A 22,016-nucleotide genomic window follows, 5' to 3' on the forward strand; every position below is an offset into this window, starting at 1 on the left:
GACACTCAAGAAGTTGTTAATGTTAAAATGAAGATTGATGATGGAGAACTTCTTGCAGACCCTACTCCTTACAAACAACTTGTCGGGACACTTTCTTATCTATCCATTACCAGACCAGATATAGCACATGTTGTTCACACAACAAGTCAATTTCAACATGCTCCTACTTCTGTTCATATGGGAGCAGTCATGCGTATTATCAGATACATCAAGTCCTCTCTTTCACGAGGACTTTTCTTATCTTCCTCCTCTTCTCTTGATTTAATTGCATATACTGATGCTGATTGGGGAGGTGATCCCAATAACAGACACTCAACCACTGGCTTTTGTATCTTTTTAGGGGAATCATTGATCTCATGGAGGTGTAAAAAGCAGCAGAAGGTATCTCTCTCATCCACCGAAGCTGAATACAGGGCCATGCCAACTACGACCATGAAAGTAGTTTGGCTTTGACGACTGCTTGCTGACATGGGAGCTGAAGCAACAAATGCTTCACAAATATGATGTAACAACAAAAGTGCGATCTACATTGCCAGTAACAGAACATTCCACGAACGCACCAAACACATTGAAATGGATTGTCACTACGTCAGAGAGGAATATCTACACGGGATAATTGATCTGCCATATGTCACTTCAGAATATCAGTTAGCAGACTTTTTTACAAAGCCTCTCGCTGCTCCCCGATTTCATTTTCTCTTAGACAAATTTTCGCTCATTGTACCGTAAGTTTGAGGAAGAGTATTAAAATGTAAGACTATACATATATATATAATATTATATTATTATTATATATATATAAATACAATTTTCATTTCTTTCTTTTCTGTAATTTTTTTCCTTTATTTTTATTTTTTGTCTTTATGTCATCTAGTTCAGTTTGAACTAGAATGACGGTTGCTAGTCAAGTCCTGTCCAGACTTGACTAGCAATAGAGTTGTTGGACTGACACAATCCAACAACTTTTAATAGAGTTGTTGGACTGACACATTCCAACAACTCTAAATAGAGCTGTTGGTATGTGTCCAACAGCTCTATTGAGTCCTCTTTCAGCTGTGTATATAAAGGGGTGCAACCCCTCTTGTATTTTATTTCAATGCTTCTTAAGCAATTGGTTTTTCATACCAATAAAGAATACATTTTTATTTTTATTTTGTTTCCAGTTATACCTTTTTTAAGGGTTATGCTTTAGTGTCATTCTTGACACTTGCCCTTGTGAATCTAAGCTCGTGTTTCGAAGATCCCCATTTCATTTCAGAATACATGTTTTTCATTCACATACATCACATGCAAAACTTTCATTCATGAATCTCTTCACACAGGTGACTAATTGTGCAACTACATTTCAGATTTGTACATATTCACAAGATACCTATGTAGTTAGCACTGCATTAGGACATTGATCACACATCATTTGTTAATCACAGGCATGTGAAAACATTCAATTCTATCATGCACATAGCTGACACCTTCATAATGGCAATGATCTGGAAACATACCAAGACATCACATAATACAAAAATCTGAAAATTCACTCTCTGCCAAACCAGGCTGGCTGAGTCAGCCCTGTCGGCTGGGTCTGACAGCCCATGCACAGACCCAATTCGGGCTTGTGTGTATATACTGTTAGGGCATGCTGACAGTCCAAAAATAATATATATATATATATATATATTTGCTTACCTCTCTCCTTTTTTTTTTCTAAGGACATGACCCACATAGCTTGGCCTGTCAGGCCAGCCGCACTGGGTTCTGCTGGTCTGACAGCCAGCCTACAGAAAAAGGAAAACTCTTTTTTTTTTGTAAGGCACTGCCAGCACCCAGCCGACTGGCTGGGCTCTGATCCAATCCAGCTGACTGATTCGGCTAGGCCTGGCAAGGCACAACAGAGCGCAGGCTGAGCCTGTGCATCACCTGCCAGAGTCTGGCAGTCAGCTGAGTGATACTCAGCTAGCTGCCAGCCGACCTATGCCCCAAACACACATTTTTTTTTTGTGTTACCGTGACCCAACCGACCCAATCGGCTGGGTCTGGCCTGCAGCCGACCCAGTCTGTTGGGCCAATCACTCAGCCCAGCTGACCCAGTCGGCTGGGCTGACTGTTTCAAGGGCTCAGCCGACTATAGGTCGGCTGGCCCAGCATTAACCCTAAACAACAATGTATCTTGTTTTTTTTTAAAGGAAAACTATGCAAGCACTATACAAAATCATAGGCATGTAAAGCAAATTTTAGACAACATCAGATTTGTACCAGCATGCTTTTACTTACACGTTTTCTAAAAAAACATGCATACACCACGATTTCAACACATAGTTTCATGCATTTGTTCAGTCCATGACATGATTCACCCATAGAAATCGATTTCCACAACAACTAAGCATTAAACGGATGCATATGCATTACTTAAAAATTCTGTTTTAACACAGAAATAAATATGCACAGAATTTTTGTTTTTGAAGAAGGAAAAGAGTCAAAAACACATGCATGGAAAGGGATCCATAGATCCTATTTCGTATATCATAGAGTGATCATATAGATCTACTCTTTCACCATGATTTTTTTATCATGGTGTAGCATGAGAATGAAATCAGTATTCGATTTCTCACTTATGTTAAAAGAAGAACCCGTACCTTTGATAGAAATTGAAAATTAGAGAAAATCAATGATGGAAAAAGGTGGCTAGACCGTTGGAGAAGAAGGTATCCCTTCTTTTTTCTTTCTCCTCTCCTTCCCTTTCTCTCTCTCTTTTTCCCTCTCCTCTTCTTCCTCTTTCTTTTTCTCTTTTTTTTTCTGTAAATAAAGAGTGGGAGAGGGGGTGACCCCCACCCCCCCCTTTTCTCCAACTCTTTCTCTAAGAGTTCCCAAAAAGTGGAACTCCTCTCTCTTTGGTTTCTTAATTTTTTTAAACTCTACCAAATGTTGACCTTTCCACATTTGATAGTTTTCCTAACCTTTTTAAAGCTTTAAAACTCGTTTTAAGTAAGTACAAGGGCTCTCTTAAGGAGTCCCACTCAGCCCTAATCCAAAATTCGGAATTAATATTATTTAATTAATTAATTATTAAATATTAATTAATTAAAAATATCTAAAAACTTCCAAAAATAACCAAATTAACCCTAAACGCTTCTTAGCCTTATTTACGCCTAAAATAAAGCTTTATATACAATTTAAAGCTAGAAAAATGTTGGGCTTGGATTTGGATCCGGATCCAAGATCCAAACGCATACTCAGAACAAAAAATGGATCAAGACCTAGATCCAATCTAGATTTAAGTAGGACCTAAATAGAACCCAAATCCATAAAAATTCGGATCCTAGACCTTGGATCCAATCCGATCCAACTCCGGATCCATTTCTAAAATGTATCATTTAACCTTTGTAATATTATATATATTTTATATATATAAAGGATAATACATATTCATATACTATATATATGCATATGTATTATCCTAATTATATATATAAAATATATATTTCTCTATTTATAGGCATAGGGGTAGTTTAGACATTTCACAGTTTTACGCATATTCCATTTGGAATATGTTTGTAATTTAATTTTATATTTTCTTTTTTTATTTTTCTCCTTTTTTTGGGTTTGCGCCACCTAGGGAGGCTCCCAACGACTCCTTTGGGAGCCCCCTTTGTGGCTCCTCTCTTGTGTTATAAATAGAGGTCTCCCCCTTGTATTTCCTTACTCCTTGGAGGAACTTATGCTCCATTGTATAGGGTTTTTTACCCTCTTCTTCTTATTTCTTCAATAATATTCAACTTATGACTTTATGTCATATTTACCCCTTTTATGGGTTTATGTATTAGCACATGATGTGCTTGTGTTGTTCCCTTGAGTGGGTGTATTCGCACTTAATGTGCATGTGTATGGGTTCATTATCAAACCTAAAGTATTCAAAGTCACTTTTTAACATGGTATCAGAGCTCGGTTGAGATCGAGTTGCTCTTTGGTGCATCGGGAAACGTAGTATTCAAGAAATTTTTAAAGAAAAATGGTGAAGTATTCATTTCTCTCTCTTTTCTTTCTTAAAGTTATTCGGTATGCATTCTATTTTTTAAGTATTGTATGAAGAATTTAATATGTTTTTTTATGTGTACTCTTTGTCATTATGTCTTTTTATAAAAATTTGAGTTACTTGATACTCTATTGAATCTTTTTCGTATACATACTTTTTTCGTATGTTTTTCTTTGAAAATTTTTAAATGATAACTTGTTTGGCGAAAAATTAGATATATGATTGCTCAAAACTTGATTTAATGAGTCGGTAAAAATTTATGACCATTGGAGCTTTGAATTTATATTTTAAACCTAACTTTGTTTATAAGAATACCTTTTATATGAATGGTAAGTCTTTAAAGAAAGGTATGTTAAGATTAAAATGTTTGTGAGGTGTAGTTTTTTTTGAAAAATGCTTGACATATATGAAAAATTTCTTAATAAGTTTTGATTCACTTTCCTAATGTGTCCTTTTTATATGAGCAACATTTAATTAAGAAGGTTTTTTTTTTCCGGTTGAATTAAGTTTTAAAATAGTCTTAATGGAATATGGCGATTTTCTTTGCATCTTTATACTCTTAAAAGATTTTTCAATTTGATTTAAAGAGCTTGTCTCATTATAAAATTTATGGTCTTCACTAATGTTTGTTGCGTACTTATTGCATTAGGAGTTGGTAATAATCTATTAAGTCATGTTTTTTGATAAAACTTAAGAGTTTTGAATTTTTCCTCGATAAATGTTTAATTTTATAGATTTATGCCATAGTACAATCTTACTTTATCATAAGGTTTTTTAATAAATCTATTATTCTTCTTTGTTGGGATTTCTCCCACTTTAGTGGAGTTTTCCCCTTCTTTGGGAATTTTGTGTGTTTTTTGAGCTCTCTTTAAGGAGCCTTTCGGTCCTTATAATCTTCTTGTGAGTATATACTCTTTTATGAAGATTTCATGGTTGTTGTGAGAAGATTGGTTGTGAGCATCATTTTTTAAGTTACAATAGTGGATTTCATAAGATTTTCAAACTTCACCATCTTTATGAATGCCTATATTGGCCTAAGTTTGTTATTTGCTCATTCAAGATTATTGTCATTTAAAAATCTTGCATTGCATAAAAGTGTATCTATTATCATTTGGTGTGCAATTGATTGCACTTTATATCTATCATAGTTGAGGCTTGTTTTTGACTTTTTCCAAATCAGTTTTTACGCATGATGTTGCTTAATATTTCATAAATTGTGTTAGTTGCATAATAAGTCTTTTTTGTATAAATGACTTCTTTTGAAGATTAAGCATAATTCAGATTTATGCAAAATTTTTGTTGTAAAGCATATTATTGTGATTGATTATATTGGACCTTTGATTCAATTTTTAATCGGTCCTCTTTTCTTTGAAAAATGATTCCTAAAGTGTTTATTGCCTTTTTGTGGCATTTATATTTGCCCATCACATGTTATTTAATGCATCACTTGTTTGGCCTTATTATTGTTTTATTAGAGATGTTTGTTGAGGTGAGTTATGGGCACCTCGTGTTATATCATTCTAGATTGTCCACTTGCTATATTATAGATGGTGATTGAGGTGAGTTATGAGCACCTTAGGACTCTAGAATGATTTGGTATATGATCTCTAATTATGAGTGTGTCACTCATTGTTATGTCATTTTAGTTTGTCCACTTACCATATTATAGATGGTGGTTGAGGTGAGTTATGGGCACCTTGGGACTCTAGAATGATTTGGTATATGAGTGTGCTACTAGTTTAATGTTGGCCATTGATCTTATGGATGCTCTTATTTATATATAAATGTGATGGATATATGATGTTTAAAACCTTAAATGTTTTAAGGTATATTAAAATCAAGGTTTTGGGGTTATTACCCAACCTTTTATTGTTTATGAATCATATGAGTGCATTTGCACATTTATGTTTTGTGCTTTTGTGCACAAGTGTTCTTGGTGTGTGTATATTCACACATTTTATTTCAAAATGATTTTGTTATGGGTATTCTTTTTTTGAAGAATATTGTTTCAAGGTTTTATTTATATATTTGTCATTACAAGTTTTATTGCCTCAAAAGTCTTCTCCTTTTATGCCCCTTATCTAAGTGTCATCATATGTAGACAAGAATTTTATTACACCTTCGTGTGTTGGTAGCCCTTTGTTGGCTTTTGCTCTCTTGGTCTAGTAGCTGAACACACTTGTCTTGAGTGTTATTTTATGTAGACAAGGCACGTTGATTCACACCATGGTGTGTGATTTTAGTCCATGTTGACGTTTGTGTCCTTGTTCTAGTCGCTGAGATGTATGCCCATGGTTGGCTTATTTCACTCATTTCAAGTGCCATCTTATGTAGACAAGAGATGTATTGTGTTTTAGCCCATGGTTGGCTTGTTACTCTTGTTCTAGTAGCTGAACATACTTGGTTTTGAGTGTATTTTTACGTAGACAAGAGATGTTTTTGGTCCATGTTGGCGTGTATTCTCTTGTTCTTGTCGTAGATGCACTCATTTCAAGTATTATTATATGTAGACAAGAGGTTCTTTTGCACACCTTTGTGTGTGTCTTTGGCCTTTAATGGCATTATATTTATATTCTTGATCTAGTAGCTTATACACTTGATTTATGAGTTTTGGAGGACTAATGAGGTAGTGGTTTGTAATGGATGAACTATTGTTGAAATTTGCAAAATTTCATTCATGACTTTGTTTTAAGATATTCAAGTGAATCATATTTTTGATATGCATATTTTAAAATCAAGTTGATTTTTTGGCATTTAATCTATATATTAAGTGCTTATGGTTCTTTGGCCACTTTTGTATGCAAAATGTGTTTTTGTCAATTGAGTGAGACTTTCCTAAATGGGTAAGATTCTCTACTCAAATAACACTCTTCGTTTTGCCTCGTAAATGGATTTAAAACCTTGTGAACTCTTGTGTTTATTTTGTCTAAAGTATGCTTGGAGACTTCGTTTCTCTTGTTTGGCACTTCATTACATGTTTGAAGCATGTTCATTAATGATTCCTTTAAGTATTAATTCATTTCATGATAATATATGCATATGCTCTTTATGGTCTTTTAGGATCTCATTCAATAAAACATATGTAACTTATGCATCTTCGTAGGCTTACTGTGGTGTCCCTTAGAGGACCATTGTGTTATTCCCTATTATGGGGTTATGTTTGTCCAATGTTGGACCTTATGAATGCATTATGCATTCTTGCAATTCATTTCCGCATAATTTGCTTCCGCTCACCATTTAACATGATATATAATTTTGAAATCTTGATTTTTCTAAATTTTCCTTATGCTAAAGTAATTATTTTATCATGTGATCTTGCATAAATATAATTTTGCACCTTGTTAGGAATGTTCAATTTGAGTAAAGTGCAAAGATATTTTTTACTTGTTCTTTGTTGTTGTTTCACAGGATCTTGAAGATAAGTGAAAAAGGAAGTACCTTGGATAGATCATGGAAGGTGCTCATCGTTAAAGACGTTGGAGGAAGACATTTGCATTTTCAATGGCATTCAGACTGAAGGCTCTTGAAGCCTTGAGATTCTTCCTCTTGCTTTCTTCAATCTTTTCGTTCCCCCACGCAAAGTTTGAGGGGGGTGTTAAAATGTATCATTTAACCTTTGTAATATTATATATATTTTATATATATAAAGGATAATACATATTCATATACTGTATATATGCATATGTATTATCCTAATTATATATATAAAATATATATTTCTCTATTTATAGGCATAGGGGTAGTTTAGACATTTCACAGTTTTACGCATATTCCATTTGGAATATGTTTGTAATTTAATTTTATATTTTCTTTTTTTTATTTTTCTCCTTTTTTTGGGTTTGCGCCACCTAGGGAGGCTCCCAACGACTCCTTTGGGAGCCCCCTTTGTGGCTCCTCTCTTGTGTTATAAATAGAGGTCTCCCCCTTGTATTTCCTTACTCCTTGGAGGAACTTATGCTCCATTGTATAGGGTTTTTTACCCTCTTCTTCTTATTTCTTCAATAATATTCAACTTATGACTTTATGTCATATTTACCCCTTTTATGGGTTTATGTATTAGCACATGATGTGCTTGTGTTGTTCCCTTGAGTGGGTATATTCGCACTTAATGTGCATGTGTATGGGTTCATTATCAAACCTAAAGTATTCAAAGTCACTTTCTAACAGATAATACGTTAAATTTAAAAAAAAAACACGATTTTTGGGTCAACCGGGACTCGAATTCAGAAAAGTAAAATATCATCGCGCTCAAAATTCTGAGACACATCCAACGATATATTACACGAGTACCAAACTCTGAATTTCGCCCAAAAATAACTTAAATTTCGCTTAAATTTAAAGGTCGAAATGAAAACTCTTTATCTCACTTCGATTGGCTCGTTATGACCTTGTCGTTGGGACCTGGGTCAAGTCCAGACCCAAAGATTTTAGTCTAACAAATTGAGCCTTAAAGGATTTTTCTTCCAGACTTAGCCAAATTTTCGTCAAGATTATAAAATGACTAAGTACTAAAATACGAGATATTACTGTTAGAAAGTATGCGAAAATGAATTACAATAATGCATAATGCATTCGTAAGGTCCAATATTGGACAAACACAACCCCATAATGGGGAATAACAAAATGGTCCACTAAGGGACACCACAAGAAGCCTACGAAGAGGCATAAGTTGCACATACTTCATTGAATGAGGGCCTAAAAGGCCATAGAAATACATGGGGTAGAGACCCCTATTTATACAAGAAAGAGGGCTGAAAAAAGGGGAGCCATTAGGAGCTCCCCATAGCGACGTTGGGAGCCCCAACGATCACATTTGTGACCGTTGGGGCCCCAACGACAATATGTGGGGCCCCTTATGCGTGGATCCCTTATTCAAAATAAAAGAAAAAAATAAAAAACAAAAAATAATTTTTTACATAAAATAGTTGTTTCTAAAAACAACTGTATAACATGGCAAAAATACCCCTATCGGGTATTTCACATATATATACTTATAAGTATATATATATATATATGTGAGAACATATATATTTTAACACCCCCCCTCAAACTTTACGTGGGGACAACGAAAAGTTTGAAGATACAAAAAGGAGGGTTCCAGGTCTTCAAAGAATCTTCAATGGAAGCCATCATCTTTAGAGTACATGAAAGAACTTTGCAAATGTCAGCCTTTAACTGTCTTTAATGATCATCCTCAAGCTTCTTCCACGATGTATCATAGATACTTCTTTCGTCTCTTCTTAGCGAACCTGTAGAACAAGCCAAAAGAACTCCAAGTAAAAAATATCTTTGTATCTTAATCAAATAAAAGATAAATAAGATTGACCATATGATTTCATCAAAACAACTATTTAAAAGATATTTCATGCATTTTAATTGAGTATCTAAGTCACACGGACTCGGCTAAGGAGGTACCGCACCCGAGTCGACACGCCCCGACATGGGTGCAGACTCGGGTGCGGCTTCAGACTCAGCCCAGACTCGGTCAACGTCGAGTCAGACTCGGTCAACGAGTCGAGGCCGAGTCCGTCCACATTTTGGACTCGATCAACTTTGACCGAGTCCAAAAATGCCCATTTGATTTTTAAAATACGTTTTGGATCCGGGTCGGGTCCGGACCCGACCCAGATCCAAATTTCATCTGCAGCCGAACCCTAAAAGGGGTTTATCGACAAGGGGAGGGGCTTACCCTCTCGATTTTGCCTCTCCCCCTCAGCCCTTGCAGCTTTCTCTTACACCCACGCCGGCGATCCAGACTCCGACGCCGATACGCACAGGTGCCAGCCACCGTCTCTCCCTTCGTCAACACTCAATAGGTATGCTGACCCTCCTGCACCCTTTGCTCGCAGCATCCCTCCTTGCACCCTCTGCTCGTAGAAGAGGGGCTCGACCCCCCTCCCTGCACCCTCTGCTCGCAGAAGAGGGGCTCGGTCCCCAAGGTTGTTAAATGCAATGAGGCGAAGCGAGGCGTTGAGCATATTATGAAGCGAGGCGTTGAAGCGTAAGCTTCATGATCAAAATAATAAAATATATAATATTAATAAAATAATGAAAATTTTAAATAAGAATCACTAATTTGCTTTTAGTTATTTTAGTACAAAATCATAAGAAAATAAAATAAAGATGTTTAAAGAAAGGCAAGGTAAGCCGTAAGAGGACACTGATTTTTCATTTTTAATTAATAAAACTTATTTTTGATATTTGATAGATAAACTTACATTTTTAGTAAACCACTATTAAAAAGCATTAAAATTATATTAAATATTAAAGTAATGTTTTAAATTTTGAGCTTATGAAGTCGAACCGTTTATCTAACCGGATCCGTTTGCATCAAGACCGAACTCGAGTCCATATCGAATCTTGCCATCATTAGATTCATCACCGATCTCTGCATCCGCCATTAACTGATTGTGGCCGGACAAGGAGGTGGCGTCAGAATCGACAGATTAGGCTAAATTTACAAGCAAACAGGCTGAGCTGAGCAAAAACTAGGCTCGAACCATCAGAGCCCACCAAGAACCCACCTCCCTCCAAGCTCTAGGATAGCCGACCCCCAGCACCCCCACAATGTATGAGCCAGTGCACCCTAGTCGTCCATCTTACCAACTCTAAGATGGACGGTTGACAGGTTCTCAAACCACAAACCTCTCCTTTTTAACACAGCACCACCCTCTCACCTGTACTCACAAGCAGGGGATGGATGTCAACGACATTTTTCTATTTCTCAGGAGCATAATGATCAAATAAGCCTTTGATTGCACAACGTGGCAGGTGACCCAACTACAAAAAAAACCTTCATTAAACCACACTCTGAACTAACCTTACGCTTCAGGTATTGAGGGTGCGCCTCAGTACCTTGAGCGTGCACCTCGCCTCTGAGGCGTACGCTTCAGGTACTGAGGCGTACGCCTCTCACAACACTGTCGGTCCCTCCCTGTGCCTCCGGTTCACAGAGGAGGGGCTCAGCCCCTCCTCGTTTCCCTTTCATCGCAGAGGTAAGAAGTAGGAGTGGGGGAAGGAGGGGGCTCGGCTGACAGGCCGAGCCTTGCCCCGCCGGACAGAAGGGAAACGAGGAGGGCCCCCCCTGCTGCCTTTGGCTTTTTGGCAAGGGCGAAGCCCCTGCCACTGATAAGGTTCAGCAGGGGCTTGCCCTGCCCCTCCTTTTTGCATCAAATAGGGGGTAGGCCCCCTATCTCGAGCCTGGTTTGCAGAGGAGGGCCTGGTTTGAACCTGATTTGCACAGGGGGAACGAACCTGGAGCTCATATTACTATTATTTTGAAGTGTTTATGAACTTTATTTTATTTACTTATTTTCTTTTCAGATATAATGATGAGTTCTAGCGGTAGTGTCAATACATTTGGTTCAAGTTCTAACCCTGAATTAGAAGTTTCTCAACCACTTTGGAGGCTTGTGACAAAAGGGGTAAAGGCTAGTAGTGGTGGTGGTGGTGGGAATGTGCAGTTTCATTGTAATCTATATAAGACTGTTTTCACAGGTTCTTATACGCGTGTGAAAGCACATCTTTTGCATATTCGTGGTCAAGTAATTAGGGCATGTTCTGGGGTTGACAAAGACATGTTAAAGCAATTAAAAAAAGAACAAGAGGAAGCTGGAAAGAAGAAAATTGCATAGATGAGAAGCGATTCGATTAATTTGTCTTTTCCTATTGCTAGTGATATACAAGAAGTGCTTTTAAAGAAAAGAAAGATGGAAAGCAATAAAACAATACAAGTGCCATTAAAAAACATGGCAAGAGTAGAAATTGATAAAAAGATTGGTTAATTCTTTTACTCAAGCTCAATTCCTTTTAATGTAGCTAGAAGTCCATACTGGAAAGATATGATTACATCTTTGGCTAATTGTAATTTGAGTGGTTATGTGCCTCCTAGTTCATAAAAACTAAGAACAGATATTCTTGCAGAGGAAAAAAATAGAATTGAAGACTTGTTAGAGACCAAAAAATTTGCATGGAAACAACATAGAATGTCGATTGTTTCTGATGGGTGAACTGATATACAAAGGCGACCACTGATAAACTTCATTGCTTACTCACTTAATGGGTCAATTTTTTTGAAGACTGTTGATGCATCTGGAGAGTATAAAGATGCTGAATATTTGAAGAGATTATTTGTCGAAGTGATAAAAGAAGTGGGTGAAGAAAGTGTGGTGTAAATCATTACTGACAATGCTCCAGTTTGCAGTCGTGCATGGATGAATTTGGCAAGTGAAGATACATATTCACATATTTTTTGGACTCCTTGTGCAGCACACAGTTTAAATTTGGCACTTAAGAGTATATGCAATCCATCAAAAGATGATACACATGCACATGAAATGTGTTTATGGATTGAGGAAATAGAGCATGATGTTCGAAATATTAGAAATTTTGTTGTAAACCATCATCATGCTCTTTCTATATTTAATAGGCATTATGATCTCAAGTTACTGAAAGTTGCTGAAACTCGTTTTGCTTCTCTCATTGTTATGATGAAAAGAATTAAACAACTCAAGAATGCATTGATGATGATGGTGGCTGATCAAGATTGAGATTTTTATCGTACTGAAGATGATGTCAAGGCTCAAGCTATCAAAAAATGCATCTGTGATGATTTTTGGTGGGATAAAATTACATATTTTGTTGAATTTACATAGCCTATTTGGGAAATGTTGAGAGAAGTTGACAGAGATATACCCATGCTTCATAGAATTTATGAAATGTGGGACAATATAATTGAAAAAGTTCAAAGTATCATTTTTAAACATGAGAAGAAAGATATTGCACTTGATGATTCTGAATTTTACAATCATGTACATTCAGTTTTAGTGAGAAGATGAGATAAAAGCAATACACCTTTGCATTGCATGACACACTCTCTCAATCCAAAATACTATGTAAAAAAATGGTTGACAGCAGTTGTTGGTCGTGTTTCTCCAAATGAAGATCCTGAGATATCAAGAAATACAATGATATGTTTGGAAAGACTTTTTAATGATCCTTACATGTTTAAGGTTGTAAATAGTGAGTTTGGCAAGTTTTCTACTAGGAGATTTGATTCTTTAGCAGCACTTGTGGCAAGGGACGAGAAAAATCCCCTTAATTGGTGGGCAACATATGGATCAGAGCCAAATCTGCAACGTCTTGCAATGAAGTTGTTATCCCAACCTGCTACATCATCTTGTTGTGAAAGAAATTGGAGTACATATGCTTAAATTCACAACATTAAAAGAAACAAACTCACTAGTAAAAGAGCAGAGGATTTGGTTTATGTTCACTCAAATCTACGATTAATTTCTCGCCGCACCAAAAAAGAGTATATGTACTTTTTTTTCTTTGTATTCAAAGTTTGTATTTAAATATTTATTTTCAAAGTTTTAAGTTAGATACTAATATAGTCATTTTTTGATGCAGTTGTGGACCATTCAAGAATTGGGATGTAAATCCAAAAGATTTTGACTTGGAGGGAGAACATAATTTGCATACTCTCAACATAGACTACCTCGATCATGTTCTTCCCTCTAATTCAGATGATGAGGCAGATTTATGATAAGTTTTGTTGTTTATCACACTCACAAGCTTCTTTATGTGTTATATTTTGGTAAGTTTGTGTTGTTAAGAATTGCTTTTTTATTTTTGCTTTAAATTTTACAATCTTTATCTGTTAATTTATTATTAGGAGATAACTTATCTCTTTTATGTGTAAGGACAAAACATTTACACCAAAAAATTCTTAATATATTAAAATCGGGTGTTCTTTCAAATAGTTTTTCATATGGAGATATATTTTGTAGGGATGAGGATATCATTCTATTTATCAAATAGTTTGAAGTTAAGGCGGCTTCGGCCCAATAGCACTTTGGAATTTCTTTGGAAATGAGAAGAGTCCTAGTGGTTTCCAAAATGTGTCTATGCTTTCTTTCGGCTAGCCCGTTTTGTTGAGGAGTCTTAGGACATGACCTTTGATGACAAATGCCATTTGTTTCCAAGTATTCTTGAAATTCATTTGATAGATATTCTTCACTTGAATCAAATCGAAGAGTGGAGATATTACCTGAAAATTGATTTTTGACAATCATATGATTTTTTTTAAAGAAATTAAAGACTTCGGATTTTAGATTGAGAAAATAGATCCACACATATCGAGTGTAGTCATCAATGAAAGTAACATAATAGGAGTATCCTCCTTTTGATATGACCGGAGAAGGACCCCAAACATCCGAATGGATTAATTCAAAAGGTCTTTTGGACACAAACGTTCTATTTGGAAAATGAGTGGATTTCATTTTTCCAAAAATACAATTCTTGCAAACAAAATGTTTCTCATTACAAAATTTATTTCCAAAGGGAAAAGAGTATATTTTTGAGAAACTTGGATGTCCAAGTCTTTGATGTCAAGTTTCAATATTTTTATCTTTGACATGATTACAAAATGAGTTAGTGGGAAGTTTCAAGTTTTTCATGTAGTAGAGATCTCCTCTCCTATGGCCTTGCCCAATCCGCTTCCCGAACTGGAGATCCTGTATAGAGCAATCCTTAGTTGAGAAGGAGATTTCACATCCATGATCACATATTTGAGAGATAGACAAGAGGTTTAAATTAAGTTGAGGTACCGCCCTTACGTTTGACACAAAGAAATCTTTTGAAAAATCTAAAGTTCCAAAACTTTTAACTTGTAAAGATGTACCATCGGCGGTGGAAACAAAAGAATTTTTGGAGTTACATAAATTGGATAGTCCATTTTCAAGAGGGGTCATATGAAAGGATGCTCCAGAATCAAGAATCCAAGAAGACATACTTGGAGGAGAAGAAGAGGCTATGGCGGCTCCCGAAGTTGATGGCGATTTGAGTAGAATTTGAAGTGCTTCAGATAGTTGAGCAAGGGAAAAGGACTCCTTCCCTTTTATTGGTTCCTCCTTTTGTGTGGTTTCTTTAATAGAGGCAACCTTACCTTTTGGAGGTTCATTTATCTTAGGGCAATTAGGTCTTATATGACCCGGTTCTTGGCAATGATGGCAAATGGCTTTTCTATAATTGCCATTATAGTTATTTTGTCTCCTAAAGTGTGGATGCTTATAAGATTTTACATGATTGTCAGGTTTAGACATGGCTAAAACTTCATCTCCTCCCTTAATCATGCCAAGACGAGTTTCTTTTTGGCATATTTCGGCTATGACATCTTCCAATGGAAGCGGTTTAGATCTATAAAGAAGGGAGGATCTAACTTGTTCATATTCGGGCCTAAGCCTATGTAAAAATTGGAAAAAGTGTTATTTTTTCATTTGTTCTTTTCTTAGTTCCACATCTTCACTAGACACCTATTTTGGTTCTAGTAGGGATAGCTCATCCCATAAAGGTCCAAGAGTGCTATAGTAATCTCTTACACTCATTTCACCTTGCTTAATGGTACGGATTTTTTCTTGGAGAAAGAATTGACGAGCAAGGTCCTTTTGAGTATACATACCTTTCATAAAGAACCATGTTTCATTTGCTAGGCAGAATTTAGCAATGTTGGCACAAATTTTGAGCTCCACGTTGTTCATGAACCATGCAAGAATTTTTGCATGCTTATGTTCCCAATCTTCAACCTTAGATTGATGATCTTCAATAGCCTTCATGCGAGCATTTCCTTCTAGAGTTTTTTCTTGATCACCATCCATCTTTGTAAGTTGAAGTTGAGGTTCTCTAATGGTGCTCATAACATATCCCCAAAGCTTTTTACCCTTGAGGTTATTCTCCATGGCGGCGGCCCACATCATGTAGTTGGTACCATTAAGCTTGAAGGAGAGATCAATCTTTTGTTCTCCTTCCATCATAGACTCAAGAATGGAGGACAAACCAAGAGAGAGAGAAAACAAAAAAGGAGTATAACTAGTCAACTAGCTATAAGAATCAAGAGCATAACCTTGCTCTGATACCATGTAATGAAATATGCGGAAAAAAAAAAATATGTCCTACAATGGACGTTCACACATAGAAAGCAAAGAACAAATCCGAAAGAGGACATACACAAAAGCCAACAATGGCTTGAAATCATAAAATCTTATAAAAGCATAAGAAGGCTTCAAGAAGCCACACATTACAAAGGGGGAGACCCCACTTATTTATAGGCAAGAGAGGAGTGAGAGAGAGAGTTAGAGAAGGGAGAGAGAGATGCACCATTGGGAGTCCCAACAAGGTGTCGTTGGGCTCCCAACGGTCACAATTGTGACCGTTGGGGGCTCAACGACTCTTTGTTGGGCCCCCCAATGAGGGTGCATTTAATGCACAAAAAATAAAAAAAGGAAAATAAGAAATAAGAAAAAATGGAAAAATAAAAGGAAAAAGGAAAAAGGTAAAAAAGACTACAATGCCCCTATTGGGCAAATTTACAGAAATACCCCTTATCGGGTATGGATGAATATACCTATATATATAAATATATTGATTACATGTATTTTAACAATTTCTTGTTAGATTGCTCTTGTTTTGCTCTCTTTACAGGTTCTCCAAATATTGGCGTTATTGATGATTCTAAATACATTTTGAGCATATAAAAAATTGGTGATATTAAAGATCCTTTGTATAGTCGAGCATATGATTGAGCACTCTTTGAAGAAGCACCAAATAGAAGAACTTGATCAAGTTTGTGAAGACATTTTATGTAATGTGTTTCTTCTTTTGTAATTTCAAACTTACAGTGAGTGACTGAAAGTTTGAGTTTGAGGTGTATATATACAAAAGGATACATCCATATTAACACCCTTCCTCACTATAATACACTGTAAATTGAGAGAGCGATGACTTGTTTTAGGATTATGTGTGATTTGAGTGCATTGTAGTGAGGATTCTTTGTAATTTTAGATTTTTAAGTCTTGTGTTCTATGGGTATTTCTATTGTGAATGTATGTTTCATTATATTATATTCTTGTTTCTTTCAACGCATTTCAGTGTGTATTGGGATCCGTGACATTTCATGACACAAAGAACACAAAAAACATAAAAATAATAATCCTTTATCGAGTTAGAATGCTTAGGAAAGCATTAGAAACAAATGGGTTTTTTACCCCTATTTATACACAAGAGGTAGTCTCAATAGAGCTGTTGGAACATTCCAACAATTAGAAGTAGAGCTGTTGGACTGCCAACCGCTCTATAGACAGTCAACTCTATGTTGACTAGTCCAAAAAGAATCTAACTAAAAGAAAAAAGGGAAAAATAGTTACAAATAGTTACAACATATTTACATATATAATATGTATGTACACATACGTATATACATATACAAATATATATACATACTCAACTATATATATGTCGTATATATACATATTATTTGTATATACATTTTAACAATTATGTGTATAATGACCAAAATGCCTCTACATGGGCAAAACCTATTACAATAATAAAACAGTTAAAAAATATAATATATATATATATATACATTTTAACACTCCCCCACAAACTTACAATGTGATTACCAAAAATTTGGAAAAACAGAAATAAAGGGAAGGATCCAAGTCTTCATTGATAATCTTCACCAAATGCCTTTATCGGCTATATCCATCTTCATGTTCCGTCAAAAACCAAATTTCTTTCTCATATCATCTTTAAGAACTTGAGGTTCCAACTACACAAAGGAAGATATCCTCACAAAAATTATTAAAAGAAAACATTTTCACCCAATAGTTAAAAAATAGTCATAGAGTATATGTATATAGTTTCAAAACAAATATATATTTTGAACAAGAATAACACAGATTAATTCATATATATATATATATGAAGAGATGATGGTTAAGTTCCCCAGCAAAACATAGAGGTACCATCTTAAGCTAAATTACACTGCAGAAAATCATGAATGCAGAACTCTTTTGTCAAGATCATGTTAATAGTATATTATTATGCTCAATTACTGCTGCATCTTGTTTCTGTTGCTGCTTTCATAGTTGCTCTTTTTTTTTTCTAAAAAAAATCCAAATTTTCTACTGTTGCCTCTTTTTATCTGTCCAATTCTCATGACAAATAAGGTTCCCTGCTTCAAGTTGCAGGAATTGAACTTTACTAAACCATTTTATTCTTATGTATGTTTCTACTGAAGTCACATTCATGTACATGGTTTTTTTCCTTTTAACTAATTCATTCTTGTGTTGATACTTAAAAGCTTCTGTAAATGTGCTCCTGTTAAAGAATGAGTGTGGGGAACTCTTGGAGGAGGTGACAAACAGTTTGATAACACACTTGCTTAGAAGAATGTGCATCCATACATGTGTAGATGGTAGGTGCTGATTCACTTAATTATAGAACTCTTCTTCATGTCCCCACCAGTAGAATGCTGTTATTTTTTCTGGAACAATTTCCTGATGAAATGTTTTAGAATGTTGAATTGTTTTCTGAATGTTTCATGTAATAATATTGAGAATATCATCATTTTTTTTTCTTCAAGCACTTCCTAAGAAGTAAATAGTTATGTATGCATAAAGAAACAATGAGATATTTAATTTTTCTGTCATTTGGATTGATTACACTAAGAAGTAGATAGACGTGTATCACATAAATTGAAGATGATATATTTTGATTGATAATTCTTCATCAAGTGAGATGTTTGCAATAATGGTTATATTCAGGATCAGTTGTGAACATGGTTAACTAGAATCCTAGTTTCTTGTAGCACTGTAGTCATTGTTCTCTATAATGTGTTAGACAACTGTGAAAGCTAAGTGGTTTAACAACAGAAGACTTCAAGATTTCATGTACTAAAGCATGGTATACGGTCTTTTCTATATATGACAATCCAGTTGCTACCTTTTTGTAGCTGCCCATAAAGCATGATAGTTGACTTCTACTTTTATAAGCTGCTCTAATTGACATCTGTTTTGTATTAAAAGAGGCTTCATTTGCTTTAACATTGCATTTCACTACAATCTGGATAATTCATTTTTATTTGCTAAAAATGATATTTAAATTTATTTATTCAAAGCATGTTCATAGTTAGTGAATCATGATAAGCCTATCTATATGGTCCAATATACTTGAAAATGAATATAAAGAGGCATGAGTTGGTGAGGTTTTACTTAATAATTTTGAGAAGAGAGAGATGTAGAAGACAAGATTCTGCAGCAAAAACCAGATCCTCTATTGTGATAGGGCTGCACTTTCCCTTCAATGATATATTTAAAATGTATATCGTGGCCAAATTACAACAATGCTTTCTCTGGACAGTTACATAACTAATTGGGAAACATGAGATAATGACTCTTGCACAATAAGGAAACAAATCTACCTATACCATGCACAGACGTGGTTCCAGATGTGCACCCATACTGGATATAGATCCAAATTTGAATCTAGATGTTCCAATTCACATTCCATCAGCCCCTTTCAAACATATTCACCAAAGCTCTTACGAAGGCATTACAATAAATAATTAAATTTAGTAACAAACATATGATTGTAACTGTGAATGAAATATAAGTGTGCAATTCAGTGTAACATATTGCAAAATTCGTAAATTGCATTACATTGAACATAAAACATATATACATAAATACATAAATGTATATATATTGTATGATGGAGTAATGTGTAGCTTCCAGACCATTTATCTCCTAGACCGTTCTGGACCCACTTAAAAAACATAATTGCATGTGTTTTTTACTTAATATACCTATATTTGTGGTGTCTATTCTTTATTTTGTAGAAAACATGTATTAGTTTAAACATTTTTTATATTTAGACGTGTTTTTATCTCAATAAAATACAAATGATTCATATTACACTAAAACTTGATTAATTAAAAATCAAGAATTCTTGTTAAATTGATGCAATCCAAAGCATGGTTTTTAGTGAATAAGTAATGAAAAACACATCTACAGGTTTGGATTAGGCAAAAAACTTATGCAAGTTTGTTTTTTAAATTGGTCTAGGATGGTTTGGGAGATAAATGGTTTGGAAGATACACATTATCTATAGAAACACACACACACACACACACATATATATATATATATATATATATATATATAACTGAAAAAACATATTATATGTATCTGTGAAAAACTCAGGGATGCATGTACAAAATAGAAATAAAACAGAAGGAAAAAATGGGGAAAATGGAAGAAGAAGAAGAAGAAAGAGAAGATCATGAAGGAAAGAAAATAGGGCCCTACTATTGAGACCTATAAGCTGAGGCTACATAGGCACCACTTTTGACAATTGACCATGAGAGAAGCCACAATACTTTGATACTCATCACCCAATCCATTAAGGACAATGCAAACAAGATCCTTGTTCGGAATTAGGTGATTAATGCCTGCCAATTGGTCTGGTCTATGAAGCCTACAGACCCTACCTTCTAGATTTGAATATCCTTGTGGTAGTTTCATATACACTTCCCCTTGGCTGGATGACCTGTACCTGAAGCATCTATATACATTACGAAACCACCTTGACCGGATGACAAGGTTAAAACAGGGGCAATCATGAGCTTCTCCTTCAAAATATGAAAGTCTTGTATAAATCGTTTATAGTAGCCTGCCAATTCGAAGAAACTCCTGATGTCTTCAACATTCTTCGACTGCTCTCAATTTAGTACAACATCTACCTATTAAACATCTGAAATCCACTTATTAAAATCCATCAAAACTTAAAAATAAAAATTTATCTTTGTTTCTAATAGGGTATGGGCTGTCATGCTCAGCCAACAAGGTCGGCTGGGCTGACTTGGCTAGCCTGGCCTGGCAGGCAGTCCGGCCTGGGGTTGACCAAACCCGACCCAACTAAGGTCAGTTGGGCTTGATTTGGAACCCCAGCCGACTGGGTTGGCTGGGTGCAAATCTCTTTAAAAAAAATATTAAGGGTGTTGAATCCTTGTGTTGCTTACAAAAACAATTTTTGTATTTTGTGTTGCCTTTGCATATCTCCAGATTTTTGCCATTGTGAAGGCTTCAGCCATGTGCATGCTAGAACAGATTTTTCACATGCCTGTGATTAACTATTGATGCATGACCAATGTCCAAATGTAATGTCAACTACATGAGAATTTTGTGAGCACGTGTAAAATCTGAAATTTTAGATTTATGTTGCATATGTATTAGTTGCACAAGGGGGCATATGTTTAAAGAGATCCATGAATGTAAACTTGTGTGTGACATAAGTATGGTGGACTTAATCTGATGAATGGAGTTCTTCTTATGTTTTAGTTTGATTTTAGCATATTGGATATGAATGCATGCCTGTTAACATGTTATTGCAAAGTTTGTTTTGATACAGGTGTATATATGATATGAATGTGTGCAGCCCTGAAATTCAATTTCTAGATCCGGGTTATGTTCATGTGTGTGGATGTTAACATGTGTTATGAATGAAAAGTTTCATGTGCCTATATTTATGGGACATGTTTATTCATCGTGCATTTATGGATTGGTTTCAAGTGCATGTGCATACATGAAATCGATGTGTGTTTAGCATGTACAATCCTGTATAAATGTTCTCATGTACTTATGAATCGTGAATGAATGTATGTGTTTTAAGCGATTACATGAAAGCAATTTCACATGGATGGTGAACACATGCATATGACTGTGGTAGCTCATGCACATTGTTAAATTGGTATGAATGAATGTGCGTTTGGAATCATATTGGTATCATTGCATAAATTGCATATTGTTATGATATTTGCATCGATGATCGAAATGAATCATCATGGGCCTGGTGGGCCTCGAGCGTTGACTTGCTCTTTCCTTATGTATTTTAAATGCATCGCAAAAATTACATTTATTTTGATTTCACTATATTGCATTGTTCTATGTGTTTCTACGAGCTGGAGTCCCGTGATGGTTCTTGCAGGGGTAGATGCGAGCTTTTGCCCTTGCTTTTGCATGCTGAATTGCAAAACTCAATAATTGACTTTTAATAAAAAGATAATGAATAAAAACAATGTAATATACGTTATGGGATCTCCCATTGGAAGAATGAGAATCTTAGAGATTCAGTTTTGGGGGACCACAAG

At 35.3% G+C, this 22,016-nt stretch overlaps 1 protein-coding gene across 1 annotated transcript in view; it reads left to right on the forward strand.

The window, feature by feature from the left end:
* MPS1 (multipolar spindle 1) overlaps positions 1–22,016 on the forward strand; it is a 48,009-nt gene that overhangs the window by 13,405 nt on the left and 12,588 nt on the right. The window contains exon 3 of the mRNA XM_090007349.1: positions 18,171–18,284. Coding sequence (XP_089863475.1) covers positions 18,171–18,284 — 114 coding nt within the window. The remainder of the gene's footprint in view (positions 1–18,170; positions 18,285–22,016) is intronic.

The sequence above is a fragment of the Nuphar pumila genome, chromosome 5, assembly GCF_984573655.1.
Source record: "Nuphar pumila chromosome 5, dmNupPumi1.hap1.1, whole genome shotgun sequence".
Lineage (NCBI taxonomy): Eukaryota > Viridiplantae > Streptophyta > Magnoliopsida > Nymphaeales > Nymphaeaceae > Nuphar > Nuphar pumila.